Source organism: Podarcis cretensis (genome assembly GCF_951804945.1).
Source record: "Podarcis cretensis genome assembly, chromosome: Z".
NCBI lineage: Eukaryota > Metazoa > Chordata > Lepidosauria > Squamata > Lacertidae > Podarcis > Podarcis cretensis.
Window position 1 is genome coordinate 32657609 of NC_137184.1, and position 19390 is coordinate 32676998.

The window sequence follows — 19390 nt, forward strand, 5'->3', positions numbered from 1 at the left end:
AGTATAAAAAAAAAAAATCTATTTTAGAAGGAAAACTGGCAATTCCTGGAGGTTTCTTTTAGGACTGCATAGCAGAAATCACACCCACACACACCCCGCCCGAGAAAACCCCATCAAATTCCCTGCCCTTGGCCACCAGATTGCAGAGCTGCTTACTGAGTACATTCAAAGCAAGCCGGCATCTACCACACTTACCACACTCTCCTCTGGGAGGGCACTGTCACCACTGGTTTCCTGGGCACTGGGTTTTTCTGTGGTCCCCTCTTCTTGAGTGTTGGGCTCGGGTCCAGCACTGCTTTCAAGGGCAGCACTCTCCTGCTGCAAGATGCCCCGCCTATCCAGCACGCTACAAGGAAAGGATGTGGTGGGGTGAATCAAGAATAGTAGTATACATTTTTGATCTTTTAAAAACATTTTATTGTATTTTAATGAGTGGAGTCTGGATCATTAGGGTGAACAGATATATGCTTGTTTTTTTTATTATTCCCCCTCCTATGTTTTTAGCTGTTCTTATTTCTTTCTGTAAGCTGCCTTGAGTCCCTTTCAGGGGAAAGGGTGGGGTATAAATAAAGAATAGTAATAGTAATAATAATAATAGTGGGTCACTGTTGCACCAACCTCAGTTGCTCTCAGCAAGCCCTCACCTACCAGGGAGAACCAGCTGCACAAATATAAGATGTGGGACACCTGGCTTACAAGCAGTACATGTGAAAAGGATATTGGGGGTCCTAGTGTGCCACAAGCTTAACATGGGCCAACATTGTGATACAGCAGCAAAAAAAATGAATGCTATTCCAGGCTGCATCAACAGAAGTAGTGTCCAGGACAAGGGAAGTAATAGTACCTTGCTATTCCGCCTTGGCCAGACCACGCCTGGAATACTGTACCCTGTTCTGGGTGCAACAGTTTAAGATATTGACAAGCTAGAATGTGTGCAGAGAAGGGCAACCAAAATGACCAAGGGTCTGAAAACCAAGCCTATTGAGGAACAGTTGAAGGTGCTGGGTATGTTTAGCCTGGAAAAGAGGAGTTATGAGAGCCATCTTCAAGTATCTAAAGAGCTGTCACAGAGAAGGTGAAGCAAAAACTTGTTTTTTCCTCCTCTGGAGGGTAGTACTTGAACCAATGGCTTCAAGTTACAAGAAAGGAGATTCTGACTCAACACCAGGAAGAATTTTCTGATGATAAGAGCTGTTTGACAGTGGAACGGTCTCCCTCAGAAGGTTGTGGACTCTCCTTCCTTTGAGGTTTTTAGGCAGAGGTTGGCTGGGCTATCTGTCTTGGATGCTTTAGCTGAGATTCCTGCATTGCAAGAGGGTTGGACTAGGTGATCCTTGGAGTCCCTCTTCCAACTTTATGATTCTATGATAACCACTGGGGGTGTGGCTCTGCCTGTCATTAATTCTAGCTCAACCTACCACTGGGCTTTAAAGATATGCAGTTCAAATGGAACTATTTGATTAGATAAACAAACAAACAAACAAACAAACAAACAAACACACACACACAGAAGGCTTGAGACATGCTTTCCCTGCTCCACTGGGAAGAGCAGCAAGGAACTAGCCCAATGAAGCAGTAGCAATGTAAGCTGCCTTATCCATTTCCCTAGAATGTCATATTTCACACACACACCGCACCTCCTAGACTAATATACACATCAGAACATGATTAGCTGTCTAGTTTTGTCCAGCTGTCCACCCTCAGTGGTTATCATAGAATTTTATGGTGCTTGAACTAAGCAACCACCACCAAGTACCAAAACCCACCTTAAAATGTGTACTTAGAAATAAAATAAGTTGTTAAATACATGTTGTTGAAATACATTCTAAGTACTATGCAATTATGTTTTTTTTAATGACATTCATATGGAAAGTGAATGGAACAGATGTATAAATCAACACCTGCAGAACTGACATGAGCCTGTGGCCCTGTTGTTAAAACTCCAGCTTGCATCAGACTCAGCCACCACACCCAAGGAACACGGAATGAGGACAGCAATAATCCCACAATGCCTGAAGGACCACAAGTTCCCCATGCCAGATGTAATAAACTATAACGTGATCAGCTTTTGTGCACGTGTCTGTAAAAGTATCTTCAGCCATATGCCTCAAATAGGAGCATAAATTGCTATCAGTTCTACAGATTAGCAGAAAGAAATGTTTCTGCCATTCTAACTGGTTGTTTTAGTTATTTGTTTTTTTCTGCTCTTATTTTATATTACTGTGCTGATGGATATCACTTGTAAATTGAGTTATTGTACCCCACTCTGGGATCACTTGTGATGAAAGGTGGGTCAACAATATTTAAAATAAATTAAATTAAATGGACTGGAAACAGATGGATCTGTCCATCTCTCCTTGTGACCTCAACATGAAGCAAGACTGGGAGATGGAAACAGGAGGAATTAAAATATGGAGCTGGTAGTCAAGGAGGAAGATTATCCCACCCAATTCCCAGAAGCTGCCATTAGTCTCTCATCACTTACACGCACATGAGGGCCTTCAGTCCAAGCACCCCATACCCTACTATGCCCAGCACTATTCTCAGAGGCATAATGTAATATCCAAGCCCAAATCAAACCATTACCTGGGAGGCAGAGGGCCACACAAGACTTCACAGCAGTTCTTCATAATGTTGCCATGGCTATAGGGATTCTGCACACGGTTCTTCCCTGTCCAGGAACCTTTGATCTGAAAGAACAGCAAAAGGTGGAAAGAAGACCAAACACCAAAATTAGCACTCATCTGCATGATGACAGACCTCCCCCCACCCCCCGACCAAAAAAGCACCTGTCTTGTTATCCTGATTCTCCCTCTCCCCTTACGCTTCTCTAAGAGGATGGTCCCTGCTGCTTTCTTAATTACTTTGGTCCTAATAGAAACCTTTCTCATTTACAGAGAAGATCTGCTCCCAGATCATGGGCGCAGCTGGGGATGGGGTGGTGCAGCTGTCCATCATCATATAAATAATAGAAATAATTAACTGACCAATCGCATCACAGATAACTCAGTTCTTCCCCCCCCCCCCAGCCTCCTCCCGCTAACATAAATCCTGGCTATGCCCATGTCCCAGAATCTGGTACGTCACTGAAAGACTCGCCAAACTGTTGTCCAGCAAAACTTTTATCTTGCCTATTAATCTGCACTTGAAAAAGTTTCTTCCAGTTTGGTAGTCTCTGGAGGCTATGACTGAAAGAGAGGCTCCCAAAGTAGAGAAGCCAGAGCTGCACCTTCCTCCCACCTCGAAAACATTTCAGAAAGAACTAGGGATTAAAAAACCGAAAGAAAGGTTCTGCAATGTTATCTGAAGGAATCTGATTTAGTTCAAATCCATCCAAAATATGTTTTGGACCATGTTCCGATGGTATTTAACCACTCCTGCCCATCAGGCTTCCCAGCCCATGTTTGCATTTAGCAGCCTTTCTACAAAGAGTGTGAGGAGTCACATATGAAGCTGGAAGGCTGCTTGCTGGAAGGGGTGTATCTTTGTATTGACACTCACATCTTCGTTAGTTGTCTGGTTCAGCGCTACCAGAAAAGTGTGGAAGCCAGTTAAACCCACGACAGACCAAAGTGTGAAGAAGCAGATCAAAACCTCCAGGACTGTGAGCAGCTGAGTTAGGGAACAAGAACTGAACCACAGATGGCTTAGCTTCCCCCCACATTGCAGACAACCCCACCCTGATGCCCCTCCATTCAAGATGGTCTCTCTCATTCTCCTCCTGCAACAGGCAGGTTAGAGACAGCTGCAGCGGAAGCAAAAAGGATATGTCCCTGGGGTTTCTTTCAGAGTATTCAAAAAGCCAATCTTCAGGGATTCTATGTGAAAGGAGAAAAGTTAGTTAGTCTACAGGTGCCAAACAAACCAGGAAGAGCAGGTATTGTTTCCCAATAAAACCACCCCCTTCCCAAGTGCTCTTTCAATCACCAGCAACATAGCCCCTCTTCTCCTCCTCCGCCCCCCCGCCAAAAACATGGACTCACTCAGGGCAACGTAGACAATGTTGAAGGAGAAGATGTAGATTGTGAGAAGAGACAAGGAGAGGATGAAGAGGTAGAAGTAACGATAGTTCCTCTTTCCCACGCAGTTGCCCACCCAGGGGCAATGATGATCAAACCGCTCTGCAAGAGCCAGACAAGCACATCAGCAGAGCCAAAGCTGTACCTCTCCACCCTAGCCGTATAACTCTCAGCAAGAAGTCAGTACATACATATATAAATATATATGTATTTGAATTCCACTAACATGTCAAAGATACATTGCAATTTCCTGTACTAAGTTGCTAATGGACAGATTCACACACCCATTTTTGGGGTGGGACAACTGCCAAGGAGCAACTTTTCGCTTTAGAACCCACATGGTAAAAACTGCCCTTTTGGAAGGCTTTTGTGATTATATCTGAAGTGGCCACATCCCAGAAAAAAATACACTTCTTTTCTAACCTTTCACAGGTATAGAACAAGCAGTTTTACCACATGGATTTATTTATTTTTGGCGGGGGGAGGGGATTGGTGTAGGGCAATGCCTCCTCCCTCTGAATCTGTGACAACTCTTAAACACAACTGCTGATGCACTACTCTCAGGAAGAGGTAACCTAACCTTGCTATTGGTTAGGTTCCAGCACACCCAGACTGCCTGATGATTGTCTAGGCACCAAGAACAAAAACTGAGAATGTAAAAAAACTGAGAATGCTTTTATGTAACAAAACCAAAACCAAAATCAAGTTCCTAGTCCTTATGGCTGAACAGAGGACTGAAGGTGTGGAGACCATGCCTGGTCAAATTTTACATATCGTAAAGATGGAAATTCAGTGTTCCTTCCATGACTAACAGAACCAGGACACAGAATTCAGCTATTTACAGCAGGGAGCTTCTTTATTTGTAGTAAATATACAACAGTTCTCTTGTGACCTCTGTCACAGATTATCAGGAGAATTCCTATATTAAGCTTCTTTTTCAACCACAATCACAGTCCCACTACTCACCCACACAGTTGTCACAGATGCTGCAGTGCGAGGCACGTGGTGGACGGAAGATCTTGCATGTGTAGCAGTACTTCAGCTTCACTATCTGGTTATTGATCTGAAAGTTCTTAATGCGTGGGGGTGGCCGCTGGCCTGGAGGCACAGTCCCATTGGTTGCCTCTGCAAATGAAAACCACTTTGAATAAGGCAGGGGTGGCTACCATTTTCAGTCAAACTTCTGAGAGCTGTATGCCAGGGTAAAAGTGAAAGTGGGCACTACCAGTCTACACTCTCTCACAAAGCATAATCACCACCCACCCAGGCAGACAACTAAACAGATATGTGTATCTTTCTCACACACAATGCACAAACCACTCCAGAAAACTTAAATCTCTGCTCTTTGGAGACAGTGGTTTTCTTCATAATTTTGTTCCCCATCACAGGGCTGGGCTGGGAGGAAGCAAAGGCACTTCTTCCTGCTATTGCCAGTGTTTATTCTTCCCCTTGTGCTCTTGCTAATGGCTTAGAGGTGCTCAGGAAACAGGAAGGAGCACTTCCTGTTTCCAAAGCACTCTGATGTCATAGCAAAGGCAGTGCACAAAGGGAGGGAAAGGTGCATTTACAGGGGGGCTGACAAGCCACTTTGGACAGCTTGGCAGGCCTGATTAAGCCCATGGGTTCAGCACCCTGGTATGCAGCATAAAGTAAGTGGTGTGCACCCATATCTCTGGGCAGGACCCTACCCTCTCATACCCTTCATCATCCAGGAGCAGAGGGGGAATGCTTTCCATACCTGCAGACTCAAGTGGTTAAACTATGCTTGGAAGGTTTGAAGAAGGCACCACCCAACAGGCTAGAACTATGTTTGGAAAGCTTGAGGAAGATGCCACCCACTCACCAATCTCCATTTCAATGAAAGCTGCCTCATCAGGCAAGGCTCGAGGAATCACTCCTGGGTCACTGAAGCTTGTGCGCAGGAGGGTAGCCATTGCAAATAGGAAGAGGACAGCTCCAAAAACAGGGATAGTTGGGGACAGATGGACAGCAAGATAACGACACCTGCAATGAGAGAAAAGCCCATAGCAACTGAAATCAGACACAAAGCCTGTTGTGTGCCAAATTACGCTTTGGAGGGGCTAACCCCCCCCAACCTAATTGCTTTAAAATGTTGCCCTTTGACTTCATGTCTCCTTGATGCTCAGAGGCAGTGAGGCATGAAAAAGAAGACCTTGTACCAATAGAATCAGGAGTAAAGCAAATGCCATGGATTTCCCCCTGGCTGGAGGGTAGAAACTGATATTTGCTGCAGATTTTTGTTTTATTTTGAGAACCCATCTTTTCAAAACAAGATTTTAACTCTGCCATTTTTTTTAAAAAAATACACTTTCCAGTTCCATTGTTTGTTGACGAGAAGAACTAGGAAAAAGCTGAGCAAATGCTAGTGAAGTATGATAATCGAACAAAGTCTACACAGAACACTTTTGGGGCCTTCTCATATACCTATGTTTGAAAGTTAATGTTTGAAAGCATTTATCTGCCCCTGGAAGCACTGAAATCAAAGTGCAGTCTTTTGAAAGGCAAGACCCTGGCAAAAGCACTTGTTTGCACAATGTTTTTGAACAGCCCTCAAGTACAATGTATTTGCATCCATAATACAGGCTGGACTTTCCATCCTAGCATCCGAGTAGCTCTCCAGGGTTTCAGACAGGAAGTCTTTCCTGGGCCTACCTGGTAGGACTGAGCCTGGGATGTTCTGACTGCAAAAGATGTATCCCACCCAGGTGCTGACTGGACTGGGACCACCAGCTTACTTTCAGAATGGTTGCTACAACATGCACCTTTGCATCACTATCCCGACCTTTTACAGGTTTTTTTTTTTAAAAAAAGGACAGGAAACCGAGATCTGCAGAGCACCACCATGTCTATCCTATGCCTATCTTAACAATGTTCCTGCCCAAAAGGACGCTATCACTAAGACAACAAGGAGGTAGGTAAACTGTGGAGGAAAATCTAGCAAGAGCAAGAACAAAAGGAGACCACCCCTTTCCTGCAGCAAAAGAAGGAAGTGGGATGCTGACAGTAGTTCTGCGGCCTCCACATCCCTGCTGGAGCCAGCAGGGAACAACCTCTGCATGGAGCACAACCCATGAAGAACAGCTGACTCTCTGGCACTGCTGAAGCCTTCTCTTCTCCGCCCACCTTGTTTTCTCTTTTTACACACACTCTCCTATTGAATTAATATCTAACAAGAAATGCTGCGACACCATTTCCAAGTTTCTACCTCTGGTTTAACAGCTCACTGATATGACAAGGCCCCTCAATTCTGAATTTGGAAGTCAGAATAATTAATCATGGAAGTGTGCACATACTTCTTTTGCACAAATAATTCTGCTTTTAAGAATGAGATGTTTACAACAGTACCTGTTTTTTAACAATTGTTAGAAGGGAGGGAAGGAAATATAATTGAGATAGGAGTCAACTTGAAAGGTCAAAGAGGCTAATTAACAGCCTTCGGAAATGGAAAACCACTGTAAATGTTCCAGTGCCTCTTGCGCCATTTTAGAGTATTTATTTGGAAGAAAACAGATGATCTTACTAGTATCAGGGACACGTCTTTACTGTTTTCAAACCAGCTTATCTGAGGGCTAAATACATGTTACATTAATTACACTTCATAAAAAGTATGTGCTTAAATATGAGCACTTTTATTTGAAAGAAAAAGATGTGAGGCTCCAATCCAGGAACCAGAAGCAGTTTTCTGTTCAAAAAATCCTACCTTTCAGGAGTACCCTGGTATAGGCCACCAACCTGGAATGGGGTCTCACAACTGCTTTCTCCAAAATAAAGGTGGGTCAGTTTTAAACACACTTTAAGAAAGAAGAATGAATTATATTGTTATTTGGCCCCCTGTCTAGTACTTTAGAAATCAGTAACTTGCACCAGCCACCAGAAATCCACTCCAGCAACTACATTCTCCCAGCATTCTAATGTTGCTTCACAAATATTTTTGGCATTCCAAACATTCAGAAGGCTTGTTTCATTACTCATCTGATAAGCTCTCTTTAGCGAACTAAAATTAAACTTTCAAAACAAAAACGCCACCATATGAACAAGGGCGGGGTCACGTGCATCAGCCAGCTAAACTTGTGTCACCATTAAAACAAATCAACTGGAACTGACAGACAGAATTTCCTTCCACGCCCTCATTAGAGAGAATATGGGAAGAACCCCAGAAAGAGGAATCTTTAGCTGAATGTCCAATACGCCCATAAGCCAAACAGAAGCCCCATTTGATAGTGGCTACCAAGTAACAAAAACAGCCCATGCCTCTCCCTCCATCCCTTAATAGGAAATTTTCAGTATATAGACCATACTTAAAATCTTTCCAACTGGCACCCGGGCAGCTATTACAGTAATAGAAATTCCAACCAACCAATACAGTTAAACACAAAAATAGAAGGAACAGATGCAAGAGCAGCAGCAACCACCACCCAAATCCAGCCAAGTGGTGACTTTCCCACCCAGCAATCAATCAATGCTGAAAGCTCATCAGCATCCCCAGTGAAATACTTTTCAATGCACTCTTCTGTACTCCAAGCAACCTTCACATTACTAGCAAGTGGGATTGCCAGCCACAACCCTTTCAGTGAAAACATTCCTCCAATATCTGAGATTAAATATTTAGCCGTATGCCACAACTGCAGCAAGAATTTTGTTAGCCAAAAATTGGAAGCTACAAGAAATACCAACAGTGGAGGAATGGCAGATGAAGATGATGAACTTTTTAGAGCTGGCTGACCTGACTGGAAGAATCCGCGATCAGGAGGAGGAGGAGCATCAAGAAGAATGGAAGAAGTTCAAGGACTATTTGGCTAGATATTCTAACATAATTTAAGTAGAACTACTTATAAGTAACAAATTGGCCTAGGAGTAAAATAGATTGAATTGTATAACATGTTAATTTAATTTTATTTGAAAGTGGATTTTGGAAAACTGCTAAAATGAGTACTATGGAAACACAGTTAGGGCGGATCTGAGGAAGTCATTTAACAATGTTATTTAAAATGGGTCTTTAACAGTTAAGATATATGTTTGTTTGTCTGTTTGTCTATTGTAATGTTTTATTTGTGTGTTCATTATAAATTTGGAAAACCAATAAAAAAATCTGGGGGGAAAAAGAGAGATTAAATATTTAGTATGGAGATTTTTATTTGAAAGCACTAGAAGTTTGGTGGCAGGCAGGGAATATGTTCAAATTCAAAGGGCACTTTAATCATTCATGGAAATACGAGAAAAAGACTTTTAAAAAAACCTTATTTGTAGGCACAACTATGACACAGAAGCTTGGTACTTTGACAGGAATTTTGCATACCATCATTTATGAAACTGATCTAGCCAAACCTGCAGGTTCATTGTGCATCACCCTAAAAGAGAATCTCTGTTCTTGGTGTCAAGTAAAAAAAGCCTGTTCTTTGTCATTTCTTGTTCCAAGACTCACATTTTAAGTCCTGTTTTTCTACATGTGCACAAGTCACTTAATATATCCAGATCTATTTCACCAGACAGATCTCAAGGTAGAATAACTTTAGAAACAAATTGGACAGAGTCATGACTCATCAGGAAGACATACACATCACTTGAAACTCTTGCCAGCCCACTAGCTTCCTTGGGAATTCCACCTCCCCTCTCAGGATATCATATAAGGGTTCTTCCCTATTAAATAATGTTTAGCTTGCCGGGCTTTCCTCCACAAAACCAAACACCAGCCAGCGAGGCAGCACTAGCAAAAGCAACAAGCAAGTCCCACTTGTGAAGGAAGAATCTCCTGGCCCCACCATTCCTAAGTCAAGCTGTCATATAACTTCCTCACCTGCTCTTCAAATGCAAAAAGGTATTAAGATGCCTACCTGGGAGACTTGAGTTATCTGCCCAACTAGCTCTGGCTGCCCATTGGTTAGAAGGAGTCAAAGGTCATTCCCTCAAAAGAGAGGGAAAGAGCCTTTAAAAAGTTGAGCTGCCTGCCTTTGGGGGGAGGGTTGAAGATTGGGATTTCCATGCCACTGGGAAGATGACCATCCTTGAAGCCTACTCTTAAATATATTAGAAGTATTATATTGTAGCGGGTGAATTAGGATTAGCCCAGTTTTAGAGCCACAGTGTTATGGTTTATTCTGTATTCAGTTTTTACCTTCCACTTGCTCCTCCTCTATCTATTACTTCTAATAAAATTTCACAATTTGGCCACCGATGTGTGTGCAATTGCCAATCTCAGGATTCTAAAATCTCCATGTGCCATCTGGGTGAGTCTTAGGGAGTGTTGACTGCCTTTAAACTCTGAATAACTTAGAAGGTAACTGTCTGGGAAATGAAGGGTGCATTGGTCCCAGAATTCCTGGGCTTTAGGAAGTTTGGGAGGGGGGTATGACAGGGAAACAAGAAAGCTGCCTTGATATCAGAGTAGGAGAAGGCAATTGGAAGCTAGCCCTGATTTTCCCAGCAAGTTGTGTGCAAGTTGAACCAAGGACTGCAGAGTACACTGGCTCAGAACCTTTTTAGAAATTAACTTTTTGTGCATGCTCAGTTTTTCCCCTTGCTTCTGGGGCTGTGGGTGACAAAAAATGAGGGTGGCAGCAACTATCAGAGAGCAGGACCCAACTGATAACACTGCACAGCTGTTGTGCAGAGTTGGGCAAAGAAGGGGATGTAAGAGGCTCTCCTGGGCATGCCTCCTTTGCCACATCACTATCATAATAGCAAGGCTTAAATAGTCATGATCAAATTGTACCAGGAAGCAAATGTTTTTGGGTTTTTTTTTTAAAAAAAATTATTAAGAGTTTAAAGATTACAAAAAGAAAGAAAAAGAATTAAACAAATCAATATAATAAAATACATAAACAGAAACAAAAACACTACATAAAACATTGAATTAACAAAACAAAACAAAAACAATTAAAAACACTTCCAATATTTTCAATCTTAACTTTCATTCACTTGTTTCATTGACTTCCTCACACCTCCCTTTTTGTATTCCACTTCAATTAACTGTTTCAGCAATTCCTTTCCATCTTCATCTATTTTCTGTCCTGTAATTAATCTTAACATATTCTAACCTTGTTTTTTGCCTTTAATACATTAACAATCTATCTGTACCTAGTTCCTTATAACATTTCTGCCAAAGCCATATTACTTCATTCCACCATTTTTCTATAGCTCAGGAAGCAAATGTGTCTTGACACAGTCGAATCGCATTAGCAAAATAGCAAAACACATTACTGAAAACACAGCACTGGGCAGCAAAGAGCAAGTCACACACCCACTGACACAGCCTTGTGAAGAAGAATAAAGTTGAGGATGATCATTCATCTCCTGTTCCACTTGTCTATGCAGCTTCTTCTCCCTATCTGTTATATACAACTGCTGGGTCATTTACAGTCAGGAGTGGGTCTGCCCTTCTTTCCCATGCAGAAATCCCAAATATGCTGGTTGTACCAGTGGCACATTCTCTCAGCACAGTCTCTCACACCCCTTTGCTTTAAAAGGCCAGTAGCTCTTTGAAAACTACAGAACCAATACACAGCCAGGGGGATTTAAGCTGCTAGTCCCAGGTTTAGGTGCTAATGCTAAGAGGTGTAGCAGTGTCAGCAAGTAATCAATGGCAGATGTGAAGCGAAGTGGCCAGAGCATAGGAACATGGGGGTCTGTTTATCCAAGCTCAAGTGATCATGGCTACACTAAGATTAAACTGAATGACCGTTTATTTCCCTTTCTCTTTTGCTCGTGCAAGTATTTCCCAAGAACAGACACATTTTCAAAGGTTTAATTCACTGCATCAGGTTTGAAAGAGTCACATTTTGGGAGGCACTCTACAAATAAAAACAGAAGGGCAGATGGTGCATATACAAAACATGACTACACCTTGCTGGGACAAAAGCCAGGTTGCCACATGACAACAGTAACAGAGCAAACTGAGGTCATGCCAAACAGAATATAATAAAACTTACATTAGATAGTTCTTGTAACTAGAGAGAACACATGCATCCCCAAAAAGAATAATTGAGAAGCTGACTTTCACCAAAGGACTGTAGCTCTAGGACAGCACCTGCTCTGCAAGTAGAAGGTTGCAGATTCAGTCCAGGTGTCTGCAGACAGGACAGGGAGATACCCATCAAAAACCCTAGAGAGCAGGTGTCAAGCCAGTGTAGACAATACTGAGCTAGATCAGGGGTGAGAAACTGGATCTGTTTGATGGGTCAGATCATCACCACACCTACCTCCAATGGGCCCAATGTGACAAATGGGTAGGGCCACAAATCTGTCAATCACCTGATGGCACAATGCCAAGCAATGCCAGGACTTTAAAACACTATGCAGGACTCTTTACAAGTTTCTTACAAAGAACTCTGACCCGTACTTTGAAGCTGCTAAACAGACCAATGGTCTGACACAGTATTACTTATGTTTCTAATCCAAGGATAAATGGATAGAAGTGTCCTGAGATTTCTTCCATGGCTTGAACAAGCTCCTAATTCAGTTTCAGCAGGCAACACAACATTGCTATAGTTAAAACAGCAGCAAATAGGCACTCGTCTACCCAAAGAGTAACTCAAGTAACAGTCAAATGAATAGTACATGAAGATTTTCAGGAATCTGTGACACTGATTTGACCTCCTTTAGAAGACAGGTTCAAACACTGAACATTCCAGACTTTCTCCACAACTCCATTTCAAAAGTGAAATGGGTTTTTTAAAATTTTTGTTTCACTTTGACCACAAGGGGAACAAATCGCAATAAACCAATTAACCTGACCCCTAAGGTTAGACCAATACAACAGAATCAGCAATAAATTCCAGGGTATGTACACACTGAATGTACATAGCAGTCCTTGATTTTACCCTTCACCATGTCATGTTCTCATTTCTGTTATTGTATTTGCGTAAGGAGGTGGTGCCCAGGACCTTAGAGAAACACAGGAGAACTGGAGTGGTACTAAGATTCAAACTCTTCTTTTCCCTTTAAAAGCACTCCCCAACATTACAGATGAAAAGAAAAATCCCTGCACAATCTGCTTTCAAATGTGCATCAGGAAAATAGAATGGCTGGGGAAACCCAGTTAGATGGGTGGGGTATAAATAATAAAATTAATATAGTGAGACAGAGCTGCACAAAGTGCCTGGCTACTCCAAAACTTCTTCCCATCCATAGTCAATTATTGTCAAAAACATTTAAATGGCTTGACAAATGTTCAGTGTTCTCAATTAGGGATCTACCTTACCCAAACAAGGACCCATCAAGGAGCATGTGTCACTCAACAAGAAGATGCCAAATCACACAACAGTCAAAGGAGTCTTGGGTGTTCACTGTTTTATCAGAATCTGCTGCTAATTTGGCAATAACTTGCTGGGCACTACTATGACAGTAGTGATGATCATTACTCCGAACCCAGGATCAGAGGGCAGCTTCTCAACAGTCAGCAGCTACAGTAGTGTATGTACATCAAGAGAGACCCTGGTTTGAATTCCCATTTGGCAATGAAGGTCACTAGATCACCTTGAGCCAGTTACCATCTCTTACTGCAGCAATAGGGAACCTGCAGCCCTCCAGATGTTGTTGCATTACAACAACATTACAATTCCCATCATCCTAAAACAATGGCCATGCTTGTTGGCACTGACAGGAATCCAGCATCTGGATGGCCTCACCCCTGTCTTAACCTAACCTACTTAACAGTGGCACTGTGAAAATAAAAGTGGTGCTGGAAGAGAACCATGTATTCCTTAAGTTTATTGGAGAAAAGGCAGGATTTAAAATACAACAATAAACTCTATTATGCTAGCTCTGAAGCATCAGTTCATATGCTTCCCACAGGTAGCTGGCTCCTAGGGGTAGATCTGTCAACTTGTTTGTATCATGTTTAGAAGAGAGTCAAAGTAAACCTTCAGGCAGATAAACCTGGAGACTCAACATGCATGGAATTTGAACATAAGAAGAATCTTCTGGATTAGGCCAATGGCCCATGTAGTACAACATTCTGTTCTTAAAGTAGCCAACCCAGATACCAATGGAAAGGCTGCAAGCAGCACAGGAGCACTCTGCCCACTTGTGATTCCCAGCAACTGGTATTTAGAGGAATACTGCCTCAGGCAGTGGAGATAGAACATAGCTATCATAGCTAGTTGCTATTGATAGCCTTATCCTCAGTGAATCTATCTAACTCTCTTTTAAAGCCATCCAGGTTACTGGCCATTAATGACTCCAATGAGTGGGAGTTTTATAGTTTAACTATGCGCTGCGTGAAGAAGTACTTTCTTTTATCTGCCCTGAATCTTCCAAGCTGGATTAGAAATACTAGCATAGTCCTACCTACCCCTCCCTCCATCTCATCAGCAAATGCTTGAGTGCTTAGCAAGGTGAGCTGGAAATGATGTGAGTACCAACACACAATCTAGTTTTGCGCAACAGCTGCTGGGTAGAAACTGGATCAATCAGTCTATTATCTGCCAGAATGTCACATGCACAGTGTCTTAAGGGGCTCATTACAAACGTAAGGTAGCAAAATCTCTAAGAAAGAAGGCTGAACCTGTGGCAGCATCCATGATTTCAGGATTTTGATATGGACATACCTGGACATATATCTGGACATATATATCGATTAAGAAATCAAAGGATCATAACCCTTAAGTGATTGTGTGATTCTATATTAACCTCTTTCTGTATAATGTACCATCTTTCATTAATTACTGGGGATTATTTCCAAGTAAATGTACATAGGATTAGATCATAATGATGATTTGAGAGACATTCAGAATAAAGCAAATATGACCATGTTTAGGTTCCAAATCAGAATTCAAGTTTGCTAGTGAGAAGAGGTGCCTTCTAAGCTGATTCCTGATGAGAGCAACCTGCACTGATATAATTAGTTGACAGACTTCATGCTTGGCTACATAAAATGTTAATATCAAAGTTTAGAAGCCTTCACAAACATTGTGTTACATCACAAAAAAATTCCCAGTCTCAATAACTTCTTCTTTATATCATTTCTTGCAATGACACATGAATTCAAAACAACTGCATCTTAAGAGTTAAAAAACCAGCACCTACAGTGGTACCGCAGGTTACATATGCTTCAGGTTACAGACTCCGCTAACCCAGAAATAGTACCTCGGGTTAAGAACTTTGCTTCAGAATGAGAACAGAAATCATGCTCCAGTGGCGCGGCAGCAGCAGGAGGCCCCATTAGCTAAAGTGGTGCTTCAGGTTAAGAACAGTTTCAGGTTAAGAACGGACCTCCGGAACGAATTAAGTACTTAACCTGAGGTACCACTGTATTTCCAGAGATGATCCTAATTTCAGCTCTCAACAATGCAATCAAGGTGAACTATGGGATTCTTAGAAGGTTATTTCTTATATTTAATTTTTTCTACAAAAATTGGCTCCAAAGTTTACTTACAGTAACACATAACTACACTCAGAGATGTCTCTCTTGATGCATACTATATTGCAGCATGGTTTCAATAGCTAATCTGGAAAGCGCCTTCCAAAAAAGCACACTCATTTGTCCTGGTTAAGTGACTAGCCACAAGTTTATTAACCTGGACATTCAACAATCTGAGTAGATAAACTTCAGACCCTTTGTGTTACCAAATGATTCATAAGCTCTAGTGATGAGCTGTTCAGTTAGCAAGCCAACGGTTCTCACAAATGATGCTGTAAGCATATTTGGCAGAAACAAACTGAAGTAACATCTTCTGCAATGCCACTTCCTAGTTTATAAGCCATCATAATCAGATTATCTTTTCACAAGCAACTCACACATATCAAATCCACAATGGCAGCAGCAAACCACTAAGATACAATATTCATATCTTCTGTCATCAACCAAAAACAACACCTTTCAGAGGTGGTACAGTACTTTATAGAGGCTAACAAGGCCCTGTGGATCTAAAGGGCCTCACCCTTATTCATCCCCTTGCATGGGACAAAGGCAAAATGATTTCCAATATATTCACACAAGTTTGAGTTGGCTGGGTCAGATTATGAATCAAAAAAGGATTTTAAAAATATCAGCATAGTTTCACAAATACTTCTCAAGACGGATAAAGACATCTGATTACCAATCTACTCTGCCCTTACAATAGCAGGCAGCAGCTCAATATTTCCAATGAATATGTACTCTTCTGACAGTCAAAGCAACTCAAAGAGTAGAGCCATTCCAACCAACCACAGCCTTGAAAACACCCACACAAACAAAAGTTTCAACCACTGTGAACTTACTCAAAAGCAAAGAAGAGAGCACAAGTTCCCACAATGAGGAAGAGGGTCAGATAGAAGATGCCTTTCTGTCGAGCCATCATGATGCGTCCATCACAACAGAATGTGTTTCTTCCTGGCAGCTTCTCCCATTTCCGTATCACTTTCTTCCTTGCTATCATCACAGACATGGCTGCACCTTCACAGAAGGCAGGACAACTGAGCAATAGTCGATCTCCACACTAGCCACTGGGATTCACACACCATTCTCAGAGATCCAGCCTCAGCCCCTGTAGAGGTAGAAGACAAGGAAATTAGTTAGCATGGTTGTCACGTGACACCTGGATTTAAAAAATTATCTGAAATACCATTGCTGGAAGCATTTCCTTCCTGGTACACTCACAACCTACTCCCAAGCTTAAGTCATTCACTGAAAAGCACTCTTTTAAATGACATTAAGTACCTATCTTATCCAACAGGAAGCACAGAATATGGCTTGCGCCATATCTCTAGTATGAGGAAGGCGTACACACTCCCAATGTTTTACAGTTCATCAACAATTGCAATAAAAGAGACCTCACACACACTTGTGGCTGGGTGTGTTCCTCAGAATCCTTCCCTATACCTGAACCAGGATGGATGCCAGATAGGTCCCAAGAATTGCAATAGATTTGCTCTTCCCCCAATGACTTCCCAGTTTGGATCACAAAGAGCAGAGTCTTGCCGGTCAGAAGGTCAGTGGTTCAAATCCCCACAATGGGGTGAGCTCCCGTTGTTCGGTCCCAGCTCCTGCCCACCATCAGTTAGAAAGCACGTAAAAGTGCAAGTAGATAAATAGATACCGCTCTGGCGGGAAGGTAAATGGTGTTTCCTTCTGCTGCTCTGGTTCACCAGAAGCGGCATAGTCATGCTGGCTGCATGACCCGGAAGATGTCTGCGGACAAATGTTGGCTCCCTCGGCCTGTAGAGTGAGATGAGCACTGCAACCCCAGAGTCGTCCGCGACTGGACCTAATGCTCAGGGGTACCTTTACCTTTACATTATAGTATGATCCATAATGGCACATGGATTTCCACACCAAATGAACATCAACCATTTTCATACCCGGCATCACACAGACCACAGAACTCTCTAGCAGGCAGCTCCTGGATCCAGCCCAGAGTTTATGGTTCAGCATGTAAAAAAAACAAACAAACCTCCCTGGTGCTTTGCCCCAGAATAATCCAGTGATTGAACCCACTCAGTTTCTACAGAGCACTGTCCAACAGCTGTTAAAAATCAGCTTCCCATCTATTTCTTGGTTCTCTGTTGTTGCCCAGCAATAAGAACAGACAACCATGAAGAAAAAAAATTCCCCGCTTTCGCTTTCCACCTTGGCTTTACAAATCCTCTCATAGCCATTGCTCTCAAAACTATCCAACAAGGATATGGTCAATACAATATAGGTTTCTTCATGGTGTTCTAGAAATGAAATAGGCCTCTAATTGTCTGGGATTCTGGACGCAGGCTTAATAACTTAGAACATATTCGTTTCCATTAGAATTTTCTAGCCACCCTTTGTAGTAGCAACAGGAAAGCAGCAAGGTTCTTTGTATTTAATAATCTTTCACACCTTCAAGAAGCAGGTTAATTAATGAAGAGTGAGAATCATTGCACTACAGTGACTGAGCAGTAGGGAGAAATAACCCAGCCTAGCTAAACAGAAGCGAAGCTTAGGCTCTTGTCGATGTGATATTTGCCTATTCTTCCTTTCCCTTGGTCTTTCAGCACGTGGGACAGCAGGAGCCTGTTTGGGGAAGGGGAATGTGCGGGGTGGGGAGGGGGGCAATCGATTGTACTGACGCGCCTACCCATGAAAACACTCGAGAATCTGCCTTTCTTTCTTTGGGATTAAAAAGCACCCGCCCAAGACGCCCGCTTTGTTTATTTTGGTTTCGATTACTACAAGGTCCATCTTTCTTCAGCGGCTCTCTGCCGTCTCCACGTTTAATGCCTGTCGTTCTGCACAGACAATTAAACGTACAAAAAAACAATAATAACAACATGCATTACAAAACTGAGCCTGATTTCTATTCTCGTCCCACCCCACCCATGCCCACTCCCAACCCGAGCACAACAAAAGCAACCACCATTAGCATGGTTGGTTATTAATACTTGAATAGTAGCAATAGTAGTTATACAATTAATAAGGGGAAGAGGGAAAGCCGAGTAGAGACAACCGAATAAAACACACACACACACACACACCACCTTCTCTTACAACCTGGCTCCTGCAACGGGCTCCCCAGACCCACGCGCGGCTGCCGCCCATTGTTTCCAGCTAGGCGCTCCGCGACCTTGCACCATCCGCAAGGATCCCGACGACCGTCCGACACGTGTCTCTCCCAACTCCCACGGGCGGCGCGCGAAAAGAACCGCCGCACAATAAACGCAAAAACACGCGCGCGCACACACCACGTTCAGCGGCAGCAACGGGGAGAGAGAGAAGCCGCGCTCCTGCCGTGCACGGCTGGCTCCACGGATCGGAATGACAGCAAGGGAAGATCGTGTCCGGGTGACAGGGAAAGGGGCCCACTCGCGGACCACGCCCCACGCGTAACAAAAAGAAAGAGGGGAGGGGGACACCACGCCCACCGCCGCGACTGGAAGGACAGGCCGTTTGTGTGAGGGGCGGAGAGCACAGTGCGCTGTCCTGAGGGAACACCCGGGGCCCCGACCTCACCCGTTACAGGAACGGGTATGGGGGTGCTTTATTCTCCTCTCCCATGGCTCTAGATCTTTTTTCCCATTGCCATTTCTCCCGATCCTCCTCCCTTCCCTCTCACCGGCTCGCTCGCGTATTTCTGCCCCCTCACCTGCCGCTCATCGCTGTCGGGGCCGAGGCTGGGCTGCGTGCCGCCGAGGCCTTTTCTCTGGCAGATCGGCTGCTTATTGGTTGAGCTGTGCTTCAGCACCGCCTCCCAGCTCAGAGGGGATGGCTCGATTGGCTGAGCTGAGGATCGCTCACTCACAATGTGGTGAAGGGAAGAGGGTGAGGCTAAGTTGCGGGGCCTTTTCTCGCTCCCTCCCACCTCACCCGTTAGGATCCTGAGTGGGGGGCGAGCACTGGTGCGCTTGGCTCAGAGGCCGCTTCCTAAGACCAAGAAAGCGGCTCATCGGCAGCGGGGCGGCAGGTTGTT

General features: G+C 43.3%; 2 protein-coding genes across 7 annotated transcripts in view; one reads left to right on the forward strand and one right to left on the reverse strand.

Annotated features, from left to right (window-relative positions):
• The window catches only part of SASH3 (SAM and SH3 domain containing 3), a 17003-nt gene extending 14829 nt beyond the window's left edge, over nt 1–2174 (forward strand). The window contains exon 9 of the mRNA XM_079962346.1: nt 1874–2174. The gene's annotated coding sequence lies outside the window, so the exon portion shown is untranslated. The remainder of the gene's footprint in view (nt 1–1873) is intronic.
• Nucleotides 1–19390, reverse strand: part of ZDHHC9 (zDHHC palmitoyltransferase 9) — a 21652-nt gene extending 2262 nt beyond the window's left edge. Inside the window, exons 1-9 of one of the 6 annotated variants that reach the window (XM_079962338.1) lie at nt 19067–19388; nt 16236–16501; nt 5863–6023; nt 4986–5144; nt 3984–4121; nt 3769–3818; nt 3502–3603; nt 2587–2690; nt 196–346 (exon numbers count right to left, since the gene is read on the reverse strand). In XM_079962338.1, the coding sequence (XP_079818464.1) occupies nt 196–346; nt 2587–2690; nt 3502–3603; nt 3769–3818; nt 3984–4121; nt 4986–5144; nt 5863–6023; nt 16236–16402 (1032 nt within the window). In that variant the 5' untranslated portion in view covers nt 16403–16501; nt 19067–19388. The other 5 variants (XM_079962339.1, XM_079962341.1, XM_079962340.1 and 2 more) reach the window with 5 other exon arrangements.